At 37.5% G+C, this 19,639-nt stretch overlaps 1 protein-coding gene across 1 annotated transcript in view; it reads right to left on the bottom strand.

The window, feature by feature from the left end:
• The window catches only part of ADGRL3 (adhesion G protein-coupled receptor L3), a 417,871-nt gene that overhangs the window by 138,583 nt on the left and 259,649 nt on the right, over positions 1–19,639 (bottom strand). Inside the window, exons 4-7 of the mRNA XM_080796369.1 lie at positions 18,089–18,229; positions 14,204–14,506; positions 12,022–12,125; positions 2,596–2,781 (exon numbers count right to left, since the gene is read on the bottom strand). Of these exons, the coding sequence (XP_080652495.1) occupies positions 2,596–2,781; positions 12,022–12,125; positions 14,204–14,506; positions 18,089–18,229 (734 nt within the window). The remainder of the gene's footprint in view (positions 1–2,595; positions 2,782–12,021; positions 12,126–14,203; positions 14,507–18,088; positions 18,230–19,639) is intronic.

Here is a 19,639-nt window from a genome sequence, read left to right as displayed (position 1 = left end):
TTCAAGATTATATAGATGGTTAATATGCACCACAAACCGTATGTTCAAACACAAGAAATTTTGTTTATCGGAAAAATAGAAGTGCCCATTCATTATGATTATTTGGTTCCAAGGGAAAAATACCAACAGATAAGTAACTTCTGATTAGAAGAATGTGATTAATCTTTTGATTTATCACTGCTTTTATGTCTTGAATAATTCCTTTTCACAGTTTTGACCAAAAAAACACAAAAAACAACAACAACAAAAACCTTGTACATTTTAGAAACTTCTTTGGGATAAGAAGCCTGTTTCTGTTTATTTGTTTGCAAACAGCGTGATGCTTTTGTGGGCAAAACAACTCATATTCAATCCCAAACATTTTTTTGTTTTTCTGGCGATAAAATAAATAAGTAATAAGTTTAATTGCCCTGTTTGAATAAATGACACAAAATTTCATGGGTTGTGATTTTCTTCCTCTTCCCTATTTTTTTTTCCTTCAGTAGCCTTGATTGTTGAAGGAGAAAATTACCCAGGTTTAAGAAGCAGTTACTCTGATGCCTTTTGTGCGGCTAATACTCTCCCAACTTTAATTCATGCAGTCTTCAATGAGCATAGAGCAGTTACTCCTCTAAAGAATTAAGTGAGGAATGAGTGCAAGTAAATTGCCAACGCTGTCATTTGGATCACTGACTCGCATCTTGGTTTTGCAGGACTCTAAACCCTTCAGAATTTCAATGTGGAGTTCAATTGATTTGTACCAAGTTGACTTCTGCAAATCTGATGGGTTATAACTGCTTTAGGAAACAGTGGGAACCGCAGGAAATGAGAGCAAGCCAGCGAGCATGTGAATAACCTTTGCCCTCCCATCTCCTTACCCCATCATGCAAATTAACATATGACAAACCACATTATATAAACAATTGAAAAGAGCCAAATGGGAAACAAAAGAAAGCATTAAAAAGCTTCACAAATGGAAATTTGCCCATTATGTAGTTATTTGATATTCAGAGTAGGCAAGCTGATTAGCTGTAGCCAGTTAGAATGTGACATTAATCGCCAGCTTTACCTGATATTGTCAGACATCAACACCATTTTTAAATAAAGATACAAAGTATTGCTATAACAAGTTATGCTATGGATATGTAACATTAATAGAAATTATTACTTCCAGTACATTAGGATAACAATAGCTGGCGGCAATATTCGTTAATAGCATCCAGTCAGCCTGGGTAATAACACATTAAAATCACAGCATGTCCAGATTACATAGGCAGCTGTGGATTACATTTTATCAGGGACTTGGTTGTGATTCTATCAGGGGCATAAGTGACAAAAATAACTCCTTTATGCTCAGCATGGAAAAAAAAAAAACTTTAATAATAATTTAGATCTACAAGATAAAACTGAATCTGTTTTCTGAGGATGAAATTGCAGGAAAAACTGTATTTGGCAGATAAAATGTCAGGCTTTCCTGTATCAAACCATCATTATTTGAAAAATTTCTTCCGTCTTGCTCAGTGAGACTCTTAGTCTAATGAGACACGAAAAAAACCTTAACATATTAAAAGACCACTCTCAAAAGTCATTTTTCATTCTAAAGGGGAACGTTCATTTAGTGAATTCCTTAGAGGACTTGTCTGTTACTGCCAAATTCTTGCTTTTTAAAGTAGGAGGACTGTTATGACCTTCCAGGCCTTAAAATTCAGTTTCAGAAACTGATCACTTCTGCTACACAAATACCTTTCAGGGAACACATGCCATTTGATGTAGCAACCCTAGTATCTTTTCATCATGGAGTCAATTTGCCATGTGATCTAATAAGGAATAAATTATATTCCTTAAAAATATGGAAAATATACTTTACATATTTATGTAAATAAATTGCTTATATAGTGGATAGGTTATATACAGTAAACATAAAATGGTTATATATATGTTTATATCATATATAAGTATGTATTGTATACTTGTAAGTATAAATAAGAATATAAAAATGTATCTTCTCTGAAATTAAAAAAATGAATTATTTTCATTATTTACAATTCAAATTTGCTGCAATACAATTAAACCTATGTTAACATAGTGAAGTAAAATCTAAGTAACTTAAATATCAAAAGGAAATATAAATTAAAACCTAATTACTTGTCCTATGAGTTGTTAAGGGTAATATTAATTAAATTATTTCACTTTTAAACATCTTAAATGAATTGCTAATATTCTTTCTTGTTGTTGCCATTTTCTAAACTTCTACTTATTGATTAGACATTTATTTTATTATAATTATTTTGATATAAAAGTTCAAAAGGAAAAAAAGAAACAAAATAAATCTAATTTACTCATATTGACCTTGCCAGAATTTAGCATTCAAAATAGTAAACACCAAAGAAAATAGAATTGTAAATTCAAAAAATATAAGGACAGAGATGATCACTTATTGTGTCTTTAGATTAGAGGCCAAACAAGGTCACCATTATAATAAAAGAAAGAAGCAGTTTGAATATAACTAGTGCTGCTCTTTAGAATGATCTGATTTTATAGAAAGAGAAAAATTAACCAGAGCAGTTTCCCTGATTTTACTACAACTTTAAAGATACATATCTGCAAAGTCCGTACCTTGTTCAGACTCCGTGCAGCACTGTCTTTTCCACCTGGGGTCAAGTTCCGCAGTTGTACATCTAGGAGGCCTACCAGCTGGTCCATGGCGCGGACGGAGTAGGTGATGTCTCCAGCATTCAAATGATTTCTCGTTTGTTCAGCCAGCTCTCTAGCAATGTTGGCAGCTGTCTCTCCAGATTTCAACTGCAGTTTTGAAAATGGAATAAAAAGGAAAGAGATCTTCATTAAGTGACTTCATTGGTCTCTGTGAACAACTGATTTTGCATATGAATTACAGTCACCAAGCCAAGAAGTAGTTATTAAACTCCATCTTCACCTGGAATATGTCCCCTGACTTTTCCTATTAATCCATTTTTTTCCTACAATACCTAACTTGAAACTTACAGCTTTAAGAAGCTCCTCCCTGAGGAATTGTACTTCTGAAAATTGTTCTCACCTTAATTATCCATGTGAGGGGTCAAATCTAAGGTTTGCCCTATGATTTCTCTGTGAGTTTTTTTTTTTTTAAGATTATTTATTTATTTATTTGACAGATAGAGATCACAAGTAGGCAGAGAGGCAGGCAGAGAGAGAGGGGGAAGCAGGCTCCCTGCTGAGCAGGGAGCCCAATGCGGGGCTCGATCCCAGGACCCTGGAATCAGGTCCTGAGTCGGAGGCAGAGGCTTTAACCCACTGAGCCACCAGGTGCCCCTCTCTGTGAGTTTTTAAATCCAATACTTGTGAATTTGTGTGGTGACTCCGCAGCCATATTCTAAGTTCTCAGAGGCAAGCACAGATTTTCCATTGTGCTTAAATTAGTATTTAGTACGCAAAGGACACTAACTGACTGCTAAGCTCTGTGAAAATTTTATCCTAAATACAATCCCTGGTTTTCAAAGGGTCTTCATTTCCTTATTAACCAAGTAAGAGAGTTTGATCCCATTGAACTAGGTAGCAAATAATTGCTGTTTTAGCATGTTCCCTTTTAGAAGCTACATGCTGATTTTTCAAGTATGTTCTATAAGAACATATCAAATTGGGGTGCCTGGGTGCCTCAGTCGTTAGGCGTCTGCCTTCTGCTCAGGCCATGATCCCAGGGTCCTGAGATCGAGCCCTGCACTGGGCTGCCTCCTCCTCGGAAAGCCTGCTTCTCCCTCTCTCACTCCCCCTGCTTGTGTTCCCTTCTCTGGCTGTGTTTCTCTCTGTCAAATAAATAAATAAAATCTTAAAAAAAAAAAAAAGAATATATCAAATTGTCAATACTCCAAAGATATTAAAAAAGACAAAGACTATCAGCCCATGCTCATGTGAATAAATTTGATAGCTTTGGGTAATGAGAGGATAGGCACATTTTACCCTATAATAACGTAAATATATAACAATGTTATCTTTAGGAAACTTTTTTTTTCCTTCCTTTTTTTTCTTTTTTAAAGCACAGTCCAATATAAAACTTAGGGTCACACAAAGAAAAGTCTTTTCTGTGAGGCTATCTTCCTAACGTGTTCGAGCAGGAGTAAGACTCTTCGTCACAAAGGTTATCAGTATCTTCTAACGGATACTTAATGTTTTTAGCGAAATTGAATGCTAAAGAAACAAATAAATAAATTAGGGCTATCAGAAAGCTAAATCATTAATAATCTCATCCTCAAGTATACAGAAAATCCAAAGTAAGAGCAAAAAAAAAATTGTAGTAAGAAAATGTTGGCAAGGATTTGTGGAAATGTCTATCACCGTCAGAAACTACTATTGGGCGTATACCTGTATAACCCTCACATGGAACAAATTACGAGTGTCCGTTAAACTTTGAAAAGTCAAGACGATAAGATTGAGTGATTTTTGTTACCAATTTCAACCATAAGAAATAAAATAATCCCACAGATGTAAAAAAGAAATGTTCAAACATGTTCATTCTAGCTTGGTTATAATAGAAGACAAAATGGATTATGAATTAAAGAAAACTGCTCATATATATACATACCATGGAATACTGTACAACTGCTTAAATGTATAAAGGAGATCAATATTGTTAACATCAATTTTCAACATGCTCTGTTGAGTTAAAATAAATGCAAGTATAAAAATTATTTATATATGCTAATATCTATTGGCATGGTATTCGTGAAATAAAAATGCAAAGCAATATAGCATATGAAAAAGAAGTACAATACATAAAGCATGATATTTTATATATATTTAAGCACACAGAACAAAGTTTGAAAGATGGGAATCAAAGGAAAAATCTTTTCTATAATGTTTAGATATTACAAGAAGAATACGTTAAAGTATTTAGTATATAATCAGTACTTTTTAGAAATCCTTAGAATAGAAAACACCTGCACTAACTTTATTAAATTTGTAAAATATGATCAAGGACTATATACCTAAGATACATAAAAACCAAATGGAATAGATTATAGGGTTCAAGGATAAGTATGTAACAAATTCAATGTAGATCAAAGGAGCATTCATGGTCCACTGATAGGTCATGAGTACTTTTTTTTTAAAAGGTGCTATGGAAAAGCACAATTTTTTTTTTTTAAAGATTTCATTTATTTATTTGAGAGAGAGAGAGAATGATAGAGAGAAAAAGAGCATGAGAAGGGGGAGGGTCAGAGGGAGAAGCGGGCTCCGTGCCAAGCAGAGAGCCTATTGCTGGACTCAATCCTGGGACGCCAGGATCACGACCTGAACTGAAGGCAGTTGCTTAACCAACATGCCCTCATGAAAGTACTTTTAAGTGGTCACCAAGTGAGCGACACAAATGTGATTATAATCATACATTTTAATTTTACATACAGTTTAAGGCTGCTTACTGGCCATCTAATAACCAATGAATGATTTATAAAATTTGGTATTCATTAATTAAATTAGTGAGATGCTAGTATTCACTAAGTATTCAAACTCAGTATTTCATTCAGTAAGTCTAAACACATGATAGGGGGCACCTGGGTGGCTCAGTGGGTTAAAGCCTCTGCCTTCGGCTCAGGTCATGATCCTGGGGTCCTGGGATCGAGCCCCGAATCAGGCTCTCTGCTCAGCGGGAAGCCTGCTTCCTCCTCTCTCTCTGCCTGCCTCTCTGCCTACTTGTGATCTCTGTCTGTCAAATAAATAAATAAAATCTTAAAAAAAAAAGTATTAAACACATGATAGAAGCGCTTGGTAAGTTTGACAAACTCTTCCTGTGTGTATGAATATCCAGTAGCTGGAATGCCCATAATTTTCCAAGGGAATGTCCTTTTAATTAATTCACGATTTTAGTGTGCTAGCATTTGTTGTAGTTTCCATCTATGCTATTTCTTAAAATATTATTTATTTATTTATTTATTTGATAGAGAGAGACAGCAAGAGAGGGAGCACAAGCAGGGGTAGTGGGAGAGGGAGAAGCAGGCTTCCCGCTGAGCAGGGAGCCCAGTGTGGGGCTCATCCCAGGACTCCAGGATTGTGACATGAGCTGAAGGCAGACGCTTAATGACTGAGCCACACCCAGGTGCCCTCCATCTATGTTATTCTTGTGATAATAAATATATTTATAAAATTTTATGGTTTTACTCTGTTAATCATTGTGCTGTATAATTGTTCTATAACCTTCATTTTGTTGTTATATTGTTTTCTTCTATGTCTTTATTACCACGTATTTTTTCTTTACTTTTCTTTTGTAATTTTTTAAAAAGATGTTATTTATTTGACAGAAAAGCAAGAGAGCACAAGCAGGGGGAGCAGCAGAGGGAGAGGGACAAGCAGGCTCCCCACTGAGCAGGGAGCCAGATGCCTGGTGGGGCTCAATCCCAGGATCCTGGAGTTATGACCTGAGCCAAAGGCAGAAGCTTAACCAACTGAGACACCCAGGCGCCCTTAACACGTGAATTTCTAACAGCACTGGGCTAAAGTCTGAGGCTCCAATGCTGAATAAAAAGGACCCCCCCAAAAAGGAGCTTACATACTAGCAATAGAAAGGGTTTTTAATAAATTAACTAAAGAATTATTTAATTTTAATTTGGTTGAGTGCAATACAGAACCCAAGTTTAAGGGCATTTTACGCTAGTGTCTGAAGTTAGGGAATAATTTGGGAAGTGCTTTTCCAGGGAATAACGTTGAATATGAAATGGAATGGAAAGGAAATTGGGTTGGGAGGTAGGGGAAGGCCCCTAGGCAGAGAGGACACTTTTAGGAGGGAGGGGCACAGGTCCTAGGGGAACTGCACAAAGGGGGCTTTAAGTGGGATTTAGGCCGCTGGAGAGGTGAGTAAGGGGCAGATTAAGCAGTCCCCTTCAGAAGTCCTGATGAAGATTTTGGGAACTCACTAAGCGTAAGGGAAGGTGCTAAGAGCCCAAACAGGAGTGGTCTCATCAGAGTTGTATTTGAAATCAGCTCAGGAGAATGGACTGGAACGTTCCAGAGTGGATGAAAGGGACCTTGCTAAGAGACTCCAGCAGCAGAAGCTGTGTTGGATTAGGGTAGCAGCGGTGAAAAGTGGCCTGATTTGGGAGAGATTTATAAGTACAGTGACAGGCCTACTGTCTGATTGGCTGTGGGAGGGGACGGACAGAGGGGGACTCCCAGGTGGTAGGTACCATTAACTGTTTTCTCCAACAACCATTGTGACCTCAACATTCCTAGCTCAAAGTTTGCCTTTCCAGACCAGGCTTTCTCTGACCGTATTTTTTCCAGTGGCATCCCCAGGCTACTCTATTGCCTTTCTAATTGCTCTTTTTCTCTCACCACAGCAGTCAGACTACAATTATCTTACTTCTATACAACAGATATGCTTGAATCTGTGTTGAAATAATGTTACTCTGCATATCCTCGCTCACAGACCTAATGAACATGTCTGTTCTCTAACATTTCTTGTACTAAATTCTACTAACCTTCTTTCTCAGAAATAAGCACATGCACACTGAGAAATCTTACAAGTTCTATGAGGATTAGTAAATTAATGCCTGTATTGAAATGGCAGGATTATTTCCAGGACTTGAAGTGGGGGAGGGGAACCCTGCAGCTTTAAAGATAATAATTATGACAGAGATAGATACTATTTACATTTCAAATTTTGACACACGTGAAAACAATTTTCTTTGAAATGTTTTGACATTTTATGAGATTATTACATCAAACATTAATTGGGTGCCAAAACAATTCACGAAGGAGTTTTTCATGGTGTTTAAGTATATAGCTATCATTTCTTTGAAAGATCTACTTATGTTATTTTGCTATAAATCAGAGTCAAGAAGGAAGATAAACAATTAAATGGTTCTATCTCGCAATTGAAAGTCAGTTAAATAAGCCTGAAGTCCTAGAAAGCCTACCAATCTCTGAAAAATTAAGAAGCAATTTGCTTTCATTCCATATTAGCTCTGCGGAGATTAAAAGAAGGGAGAAATTAAAATCTGGGTGATAGGATTCAAGCTAGTCTTCCCTAGCAGAAAAAGGGGTTATTTTATACTGTAAAATCCCAACAATTCTGGATCTTCACGTTTTTAGAAAATGCAGGAAGAACTCTACGTATCTCAAAATCGGTCAGTAGCTTGTGAACAAACAAAAGACAAGACTCTTCAGTTTGCTAGAAACAGAAAGACTGTTTTCCAGGGAAAGTTCACACATTTCTTTCCCATATAATAGTTGAACCAGGTAATGAAGTAGGAAGCGTAACTCACTTCACATGCAAAGAAATACGGAAGCTATTCAAAACTGTAATTTCAAAGATTTTTAAATTGCAAAAGACTGGAGGGATTTTAAAGTGCAATAAGCTCTTTAAAGGTATGCAACATAGAAAATATAAACTCCTTTTTGAAAATCTGGTGTAATCTAGAGATCAAGCTAAAGCTGGAGACTATATTTTAGTAAGCAGTAATTAAGGTGAGAAAATAGGATATTTTGCTGGATATGATTGAGGAGCCTAAGCTCTAAACTAAATTCGCTGGCTTTTTCAAGACTAATCTGTCTTTCTATCCATCCATTTATCTTTGAACCTGCCTTTCCTTCTAACCAACCATCCATCCATCCATCCATCCACTCATCCAGCCATACAACTACCTACCAATTTTTCTCTCTACCTCCTCCCTCTCTATTGTTACTGGGGCAAAGGCCCCTTTGTGTATAACTTTTGCCTTTTTCTTTCTGTACAAATTATGCTTTTTATTAAATCTCATCCTTATGAAACTATTCTGGCTAGTTTGTCATAAATCTCTTCGTGAAATTCTGACTTTAGAGGCTTACATTTTCTCTAATAAAATGTAACCCGCTCTTCATCACCACACAAAATTTAATCTATAATTTCCCCAGTATGTAAGTGGCCTGAATTCATTTGTGAATCAGAAGCCATCAAGATTCTATGCCTGTTTTCTTCCTCCCTCCTGGCCTGACGGCAGGGATGGGAGTAGGGAGGCATTACTCGTTTCTTATTAACACACATGAAAATGTAATTTGCTTCTTCAAACTGAAGCAAGCATCCCGATCCATTTATTTGTGTATACTTGCTGTCTACAGTGGTGCCAAACACACAGTGGGTGGACAGTATTATTGATAATGAAAAGAATGACCCTCCCCATGGTATATGGATGCAGAGACTGTGATCAGAGATATTCTTTCCTCGAAAGCCCTCAGCAACTCCCCAGAAAAACTATGAAGTCATAAAGGAGGCACCTCCCATTCCAGGCTGCGTTCACTCACTGAACTCTTGAGGAGGGAAACGGAATACACTACTTACAGAAAATCACTCCCTCCTTTCTTTTCTCACCTATGCTTTCAGAGGGCGTAAAAAGTGTTCTTTCATTTTAAAATTTTAAGTTCACAGGACAACGGAAGGGCGAAGACAGAAGGAACGAACCGTGAAAGATAGCCACGTTACTTTAATTTTTCAACGTGACCAAAAACAATCTACCAGAAAAAGGGGGGAAGTTCAGAGCAGAGCAGAGAGGATGGGGCCTGGAAAAGGAAGAAGGGGGCGTGGCAGTGCAAGGAGAAACTAGAAGAGGGTGGGAAAAGGGGGAGGAATGAGAGAAGGGGAGCGCAAAGCTGAGAATTATACTTTCCAATTCTTGGTTTAAGGCCACTTTCCATCCTCCTCCATCCCGCTCTCTGCTCTACACGGTGAACTCGGGAGGGTATTCAGAGCGCCCCCCACCCCCCTTCTCTGGCTTCCACTGGGTTTGTTCAATGGAGAGGGTGGGCAAGTGAATGGAAGGAGGAGGGAGAGTGAGGTCAGGGTATTTAATCCTTTACATCTCTCTGAAAAGTTGCCTGGGGCTAGGCTGAGCCTCTCCTCTGTAGGTCAACTTTCTTCTCAAAGACATTCGCTTCCAATTTTAAGTCACTCCTTTGATCCAGCAACCACAGGCCTGGGCTTGGGAACAGTTTCACCTGTTACTAGCACTGGGTTCCTGCTCAATCCCTCCCAGTTCAGCTTTGCTCCCCCAAGAACACTGTAAACAAACCCTTTTCTTCGAATGTTCCATCCGTTTATTGTTGGGACTCTGGTACTGACAGAGGAAATGAGCAAAGGCATGGATTCTATGAAAGATGCTTTGGAGAGAAGGGAGATAATTTGGACAAATTGTTCCGTGAATACTGCATGCAAGTTTTCTCTTGGAGGTTTACAATGTTACTATTTCAAGGTTTTGGAGTTTTGTGGTAAAGAAACCTATTCAACTACCATTTCTATTCAGTGAATAGCATAAATATTTGGAGGTATGGAGGACACACCAGGTGAAAGTGTGAACAAAAGTAAAGAGAGACGAGGGAAGTAAGTAAAAAGTCAGTCAGTCAAAATCTGGGCACAGTTTAACCAGTTTTGTGGCCACGCACAGTGTCTCGATAAAGGTAGACCCAGCCAAAACCCCAGCTCCAACACTGACCTTGGGCTAGTTAAATAATCTGATTCAGGGTGCTCTAAAGCCTACTGTTATAATTTTGAAGATTTTATAAACTTATAAGAAATGAAACTAAGGCATTATTATACATTCCAATTGCCTAAATGCTATAATCTTAAAATAACTATAATATTACATAATTTTACAGACACTGTTAGATTAAGCAAAAATGCTCTGGAATAATGGAACGTATTTGTTATATTTAAAAAAAAACCACCCATCCATCAATCAAATGGGCAACAGCTGCATGGTCTTTGCAAAGAATTATCTCTTTTGTCATAAGATTAGGAGGTCTGCAGAGGAAAGAAAAAGAATTAAGCATCATTATCAGTTAAAGTCACCCAGTAATTCCTGCAATAAAATAGCCTAACTATATTCAGGAATTATCATGAAAACACTCAGCTTTCTAGGTGAATTATTACTGAATTAATATTACCCCCTGGGCTAAGTATGCAGGGAGTATTTTTTAAAAGTTGCTAATGTAAGAAGATACGCTACTGATCTCTTAATCTGATCACATCCAGTAAGAGTTATTTGCCCTGGGGTCTGAGCTACATTGTAATAAAATCAAAGGACATAAAAACTGTGGCAGGAACACTGCTGAAATTGGAGAAGCATCATTATGAATAGCAACAAGTATGGAGATGCATATGTAAGAGGGTAACTAGAGTCAATATAAGCACTGTTCTTCCATGATTTAGGGTAAATAGATAGTTATGGCTCATCTGCTAAATGATCTACTGGGTAGATATTTATGGATTATTATACAGTATATTATTGAGGATCAGCCCGGTTAAAAACAAATAGAGAAAAGAGCAAATGGCACAGACAGGCTTTTAGTAAGGCCATCATTTGTAATATTTCTCAGGAAAAATCTCTTTCAGAAATTCCTCAGCCTAGCTAATGTGCCATAGAGAAGGACTCTTCATTTTAGGAGTGCATAAATCCACACCAATTGCTATAATAAGGATTCATCCCATAGCCCTTTTGGCGTAAATGCACATCTGGTCTCTGTTTGTAATGAAATCAATTCAAAGCCCCACAGTGCATTAATAACAAAAATGCTCAACATATTGCAACCAAATAAGCCCTGAAAATTTGAGTCTGCAAGATTCTGTCACACATATGTATACTTTTAACACTGATAAATGATTAGGTTACAGAACATTTATCAAATAGCCTAAGATTCTAGAGGTAGACTTTTTCTGCTAATTATTATTTCCAAAGGAAAATCCATGTGCGTGTATGCTAGAAGCTCTTGCTAGCTTGATTTATAATGGCTCCTGGACTTTTATATCTGGAGTTCACAATATCATAAAAAATTTATTAATAATAAAATTATTATAAGCAATACTGCTTAGCTTGAGGAAGTTCACAGATTTGCCCTTCAAGAACAACAAAATTCTAAATTAGCATACAGCGTATCAAAGGTTGTCACTAAATCTTGAAGAGAATTAAAAAGGGAGAGTATTTCTACATTAATTTTAAAAAAACTTAACTGTTTTATTTGCCAACAGCTATAATCCATAACCGAAGATCTAGGTTTGGGAAAACCTTCCTGGTCAGTCACTTGATTTACCTTTTGTGTTATATGGTTGACCCAAGGAGAAGAACAGTTGCTAAGATCTGGTCCTTGGGGATCCCAGATTCCATCAGGAGCCAGGCAGAGATAAGTTGATACTCCTAAAATAATGAGAAAAATAGGTCTGCTTTAAATATTCAAACCATCTTGCTTACAAAGACTTTATATCCTTGTTACGTTTAAATATGAACAAAGACAAAATTGAAATCATTAAACTATGATGATGTTTATTAAAACACCACACACGGCGTCTGGCAAACAACAGACATTGGAGAAATGCAACAGAACAAACAAAATCATTCAGTATTTCTAAAGCACTTGCTGGCAACTACACCAGGTACAGAAAACAATTTCATAAATTCCAGAGATGTGGTATTTGGCTCTATGGAGCCGACTGTGTGAGTTTTCAGAGGCAAGGCAGCAGCTGAGTCTTAAAGGAATCAAGTTTGCAGGTGTTTTGGGAAAACAAGGTAGGAAAGGGCATTCTAGGTGCAGAAAAAAAATATGTTGTCCTTGGGAAACTTCGAATGTTTTAAATTGAGGTCTACTGTATAGGGGAGTTGTGTTTAATGGACTTGGAAAGGCAGGCAAAGTCAGATCATAAACTCCCTTGTCTGCCACCTGTGGGTTCTGGAAAAAATCAATGAACATTAAGCAGAGGAGAGAAATGAGCTGATTAAGGTTTTAGAAAGATAACTGTGGCAGCAGCATGGAGGGTGAATCTGAGGGGAGATGTGAAGCTTTGGGGGAAGCTATTACAATAATTCAAGTGACAGCCTGTGTGTCTGAACAGGACTGCCGCGAGGGGACAGAGAAAAGGTGAAAAATAAGGTTGTAGCATAGGACGTTCACCTGGGAGGGCTCCAGAAGGTTTGGTTTCCTTTAAAGCTCTCTCCCGACAATAACGACATATTTCTGTAGTGCTGCTCTGTAGCTTTCAAATAAAGTATTTAATTCACCTACACAACAAACATCTGAAATGGGGGTGGGGGTGTTATTATTTCTCTCTTAGAAATGAAGGAACTGAGGCCCAGAATGAAGGAGACAGTGCTAAGAGACAAGGTTTCAAACTGTTGGAATCAAACTGATTTCAGCACCACAGAAAACTTTAGAACTAAACATTGCACCCTTTCATAAAGGGAAGAAAGATTTCAGAATATTTTTAAACACGTTGCCGAAAAAAGAAATTAAATGTGCACTTTTATAAAAGCCAATATTCTTTCTGGTCTTTCTACCACTTCACATACTACCAGATTCAGAATAGGTCCACACTGGAACTGTTCTCAGACAAACCTATTTAAAGTAACCAAATCAATAACACCCAAAGACATAATGCCGATTGCCTGTATAGTGACATCTATCGTACATTTGATTTACATATTTTATGGAATCAGGCAAATTTTATTTAGTGTACCAAATACTAGTTTTATGAAGATAAGTGTAGTAACAATAAGAAAACTAGGGTATTTCTGGCATAAATATTGTAAATAATAATGTGGTTACCATTTGGGGATATTATGAATCATCATATTAGTAAAAAAAAAAAAAAAGGGTGGGGAGAAGGAAGAACTATTTAGTTCTGAGCTATCTCCTAGAGAAAACAATGGATCTTGCTCATGCTGAGTAATGGGAGACTGGCTCCTTCCTATGTGAAAAGCCGTTGGCTATTAAAGGACAGCTACAATGGCTTATCAAAAGGAGAGTCAAACTTCCTCTTTTGTGAAGTTTTAGGTAGTTTTGATGATCATCTTCTAATGGAGACGTCCTCCACCTCCTTTTCTGCTCTCAGCATTTGACAGCAAGCACGAGAATTTGGCTCCCAGCAATCCACTGATTTGCTTGGAGCTGCTGCAGAGACGGGCTGGCCTGCCGGAGCAGCTGGGACATCCACAGCCTAACTGTAACTTCCCCCACGGCCCTCACACCAAGGGCAAAAACTACTGGCCTCATGTGTATATGCACCAGATCCTCACTGGGGACCTCTCCAGAACGTATTTTCAAACTCTGAAAATACACTGCTTTAAATTGTAACTCGGCTGAGTTCAGAATTCAATCAAGCCAAGTTGCAAAAACATGCAGTAACAAACAAACAAAGAACTAAAGGAAAAAAAAAAAACTGTAAGAAAAGCAAGCTAACCTAACAAAAGACCTTCAGCTTAGCTCTGCAAAACAGACTTACCAATCGTTCCTGCGGGGCAAGGCTGCTTGGCCATCTGTCCTTGGCGGGTCTTAAACCACATGATTTCTCGAGCTTCCACAACGTCACAGCTCTCTTCCAGAGCTGGGATCTGGGACGATGCTGATGGCAGATGTGTGGTCATGTCATCAAGCACCTCCACAGCCGGAGATGGGGTGCTGGTACTCCGGTTTCGTCGTCCAGACACGGATGGCGTGGTACTCCTGCCTGGGCTCCAAGTTGTGGTCCGCAGGGTGGTGCTGGTGGTGGTGCTTCCCATGCCAAGAGGTCCTGTGGTGGACATTTCTGAAATAAAATTCAAAAGAAAACACCTGCATTGCTTGTCATTATCTCAAGGTGTCCTAATACTTCAGAAACCATTTTTATCTGACAGTTCAAAGAGGCTTCAACACGGAAAAAAATAAGCAGGTACCAAGATATCCGAACGCCACGTCAGTGTCATGACAGCCATGTGACCAAGGCTAAACATTGGCTTGTTCAGGGTTCTGTTCAACTCAACTCACAGAAAACACAATGATAGCACAGCCCAAATCTTCAGTAAGTTTCCTCATGCTTCAGGCCTTCTTAACAGTTAGAGGACTGATACCTGGAGCCCTCACTTTGAATATTCAAACTTATGTAGACTGGGAGACAGCTAATGTAACAGTATTTTCACATTAAGTATCACACGAATTTCTAAAGATGAAGTAATTAGGGGAGAGGGATCAGAAGAAAAAAGGGGGGGGCATCAAGATTTAAAGTGCTCTCAAGCTAAAAAGTAAAGAATAATTCTAAGTATGGACTCTTTAACATAAATTAAGGTAGACTAATGATCTACCTGATGCTCTTAGAACTGACTCATTTGAACAACTTTCAAACATGACATTTAGTAGTATAAAGTATAAGTGGTTGCCAATTTAGTTGTCTTATAAATTATTTTCTAACTAGATTTCTTAAAATGGGGAAATGTATTCCAAATTCCATATAAAACTGATAAGGTGACTTGACCAGATATTAATAGGTTATTAAGCCTAGAACGTATCCAAAGGAATGTTCTAGCGATACCATGGAAATGACCACTGCAGAGAAGCATCTTCCTGGGGAAAATATATTTATATTTCCATCACAGGAAGGCAAGAGTATGTTAGTTCTCCACATACATACGTTGCATTCCTCACTGTAAGTTTAGAAACTCCTCTTAACCTCATTTATTGGCAATAACCCCAGGGGCACTGGCTCTAGCCAGATTCGAAGTAGCTTGGGTTTATGGAGCTCAGGGAGTCCTGTGCTGAGCCTCCAGCTGTCTGTCATTCATCGTCGACTTTCTTTAACATGTCATCAACTTGATTCTGCTGCCCCAGAAGGGATGCCACATCCATCTTCTGTGGTAGGCATGTATAAAGCTTCCAAAACCAAGAGAGATGGCAGTAGGAAGGGGGTATGTATTTTCTGAACATTCAATCACTGAACTTGTAGCATTTTCTGAGATAATGCTATTTTTCTAGCTGTTTCTTTACTTGTTCTCTTTCCTCTTCCTTTCTTCTAAGCTTTCCTCCTTCCTTTTGGGTTCTCTAAGTGAATGTGATGTTCATAACCTCATTGATGCCAAGTTCATGAAGGAAGAAACAGTATCTTTTTTTGCCCTTCTCCCATTGATAGCACATCTCCCCAAATCTCACTGATTCTGCCTCATTTCTCTATTTTTCTATCTTCCCAGTCTTCACTAGATGCACTCCACACGCCCGCCCCATCACCAGCATCAATGGATGAGTACGGCAGCCTTTTAACATTTTTGCCAGGAAAAACAATACCAGAACAAAATGGTACTGGGATTTCAATATCAATGTTTGCAAAAATCAAAATTCAGAATTCATAAAAATTGACACTAACGTTTAACACAACTCAGATATAAAATTTAGCAACAAAAGTAAAGTTGAATTTCTAAAATTATAAACAGTAGAAATGCTTCCAATATCTTCATTTTTGCATTTGAATTTGCTGAAATCTCTCAAAAAGAAAAAACACAATGAAGAAATACTAATAACTTGAAATTAAATATCATTTAATATTACATTAATTAAAAATAAGGTAATATAAAAATTAAACACTCTTGTTCTTATTAAGTATCAGCCTTAAAAACATGTATCAGTGGTGTCATTGCTGGGATTCAAGTACATTTTTTGTGCGAAGTTTTCTGGCTGATGGAAAAATTCTTCTCCACTTTATACCGCTTGATAGACTAGTAAGGCAATAGTTAAAAGCCGACTCCAAGCATTTTCTCTGGTTCCTTCAATTTAAATAACGCCATCTCTCATTTGTAGTTTCTTCAGAATTATATAGATACTGAAGAATGCTTTCTAAATGAATGCACTTTTCTTCATTTAGATATTTTAATTAGCATACAATGCTCTGGGAGGGAAGAGACTTGTTTTGCAAACATTTTTGCTCTGATAAACTGCATAATCCCACATGCAGTGAGAAGACTGACTGGCCTATTGTCTCAATCACACAAATCATACACAAGGAGCAAAGACACACTGTCACAAGAGGCTTGTTTGCTGTGACTCTGGCCTTGCCAACTTTGAATAAATTTGTCTTTTAGCATAGATGTAATGTATTTATCTTTGTGCTCTATAATGATCCAGATTTCAGATTTTTAAAGACTACAGTATCACACCAAAATGTATTTAACAATACTACCACATAATGGAAATCAATTTTCATTATTTTTCTCTAAAATTACCCTATTGAAACAATTCTCTACCTTTTGCCAGAAGCATCTTGTAGGGTATAAATTGGAATGTGTTACTCTACAGATTAAAATCCCTTAAATCACTTCTGTCTGCCTTCCAAACAAAGACTGGACTCCTTTTCTTTGTGCCTAAAGCCCTTCACAAGTTTATTTCTCTAGCTCATTTGTAATGCTTCTTCATCTTTCAGCTCTACTATTAAACCATACAAAATTACCAGTAATTTCCCAACAGTACCCTGTTCTTTCTGCCCCAGGGCTTTTGCACATGCTTCAGTGTTCCTGATTCCATTTCCACCTGGCTGATTTCTGTTTAGCCTTTGGGGATTGCTTGGATGCCATCTCCACCAAGGAACCTTTTCAAATTTACCAAGACGAGGTTACATACTAATGTGTTTTGTTCATGATTATTTCCTCAGCTTTTAGCCTTGTATGTGACCTACAGTCAAAACAGATGAACACCAGGGGTAGGTCAAGGGAGCAAGGGAGGGTCCAGTTGTGAAATATCACAAAAAAAGGGAAAAGAGAAATAGAGGGAAATAGCAAATGACATAGTTAAGGCTCCTTATAGTTGATAGGCTAACAAAGTTATTTTATAAATTCATTTTACACTATTTTTTAAAAATAATTTATTAATCCATCTGACAGAGAGAGACACAGTGAGAGAGGGAACACAAGTGGGAGAGTGGGAGAGGGAGAAGCAGGCCTCCCGCAGAACAGGGAGCCCAATACAGGGCTCGATCCCAGGACCCTGGGATCATGACCTGAGCCAAAGGCAGACGTTTAACCAACTGAGCCACCCAGCCATTCCCATTTTACACTACTGTTAAGAAAACTACCAGATAACTCAACACAAAAAGAAGCAGGGAGAACACAAAGTCTCCTCTTCCCCAAAATAATCCTATGGCAGAACATTCATGTTTAAACTGAATATGCTCTTATGAGCAATGATACTGATAAAAAAGATTTTTTTAAAGCTTGCATTGTTACGTATTACATTGCAAGGACTTAGTTTAATACAGACATGCTAATGTTAAGGATCAGAACTTAATTTCTTTGGAATTGTGCTGTGGAGAGGTGTCTACAAGCAGGGCAATTTCATTCCATTTGACCTTTAGCAAAATAAAAGTCAAATTTACCCTCCATCCCTTCTATGCCATATACCGCTATGTAAGACTCCCAAGAGTTCCGCTCAATGCCAGCTTTTGGCAGAATAAGTACCAGTGCTATATACATGTTGTTGCCGGTGCCCAAGAAAGAACTTGCCTTATTGATAGATACTGGTAAAGAAGATGTAGATTCACTGAAGAGTCATAGCAACACACTTTGGCCAAGTTCCAGCCCATATCACACGCCATAGGACTTGGCTTTCTCTATCTTTCAGGAAGGGAGAAATGATATGACACTTTTTTCAGTGTATTCTCTTATTGAGTCTAACCATGATACAGCTAGTTTAATAAAACTTAAGTTATTAAGTGCCTCATGTGGTTGTGGTTGTGTATTAGGGAAAGGTTAAAAGAATGTTAAAGAAAATACATTTGAGTGACTATTTACATAACACTTTATCAAAATTGCGCAATTTTCCTCACTATTCTGTCATTGTTACTATGCTCACTGTGCTTAGTATTTTCATAAAAGCAACTAAATAAAACTCCATATTAATATTTTCCCTCGTAATTAACTTATTTCTAGAGGAAAATTTCAATTCTCCTGTCCCCTGGCTTATTTCATTCTTGTATTTTGGTTTATTCTGTTGAATTTATTTTTCCTTCAATCTGTCTTGAAAAGAAAAAATATTATTTTGAATATTACTACAAGTGACAGTTTGTGGACTATACTAATGGAAAACTAATGGAAAAGAATAAATATTATTTTGAATATTACTACAAGTTATAGTTTGTGGACTATACTAATGGAAAACAGTGAAAATAACCAATATTTGTATAATGCTTTCCTTTTTTCAATGTCTTTATCTTTATTATTGAACTGAATTCACTATTGAGTAATTGTTAATACGAATTTCTAATTTCACAAATGAGAAAACATAGGCTCAAATGGTAAGTGAATCATAATCATACATACAGAAAGTAAATCAGTGTCCCCCAATTCCATATTCCATGTTTCTATAATAAGCTATCAAAAATGACATTCTGAATTACCTCATGCATTCTACAACTTAGTCTTCCACATGCTTTAAGAAGGGACTGAAGAATACAATTCTAAGAAAACATCACTAGGTTTGATCACAAAACATATGTATTTTGGAGGAGGGACATTGTTCATGTTTTCCCCCCAAGGTCATATGTTGAAGGCCTAACCCACCTATAACTCTATTTGGAGTTGGAGCCTTTATAAAGATAATTAAGGTTCAATGAGGTCCTAAGGTAGGGCCCTGATCCAATAGCACTGCTGTCCTTAAATGAAGAGAAGAGTTGGCAGGGACGCGTGCTCAGACAGTAAAGGCCGTGTGAGGACATAGCGAGAAGGCGGCCATCTCTACGTCAAGGAGTGAGACCTCAGGAGAAACCAACCTTACCAGCACCTTGGTCTTGGATTTTTAGTTGCCCAAACGGAGGAAATGAATTTCTGTTGTTTAAGTCAACTCATCTGTGGTATTTTATTGTGGCAGCCCTAGCAGACTAATACAGGCATCTTCTAAAAAACCGAGAAATTTAAAACAGAATATAAAA

Source organism: Martes martes, assembly GCF_963455335.1.
Source record: "Martes martes genome assembly, chromosome: 2".
NCBI classification, from domain to species: Eukaryota; Metazoa; Chordata; class Mammalia; order Carnivora; family Mustelidae; genus Martes; species Martes martes.
This window is presented reverse-complemented; position numbering and strand designations above follow the sequence as displayed.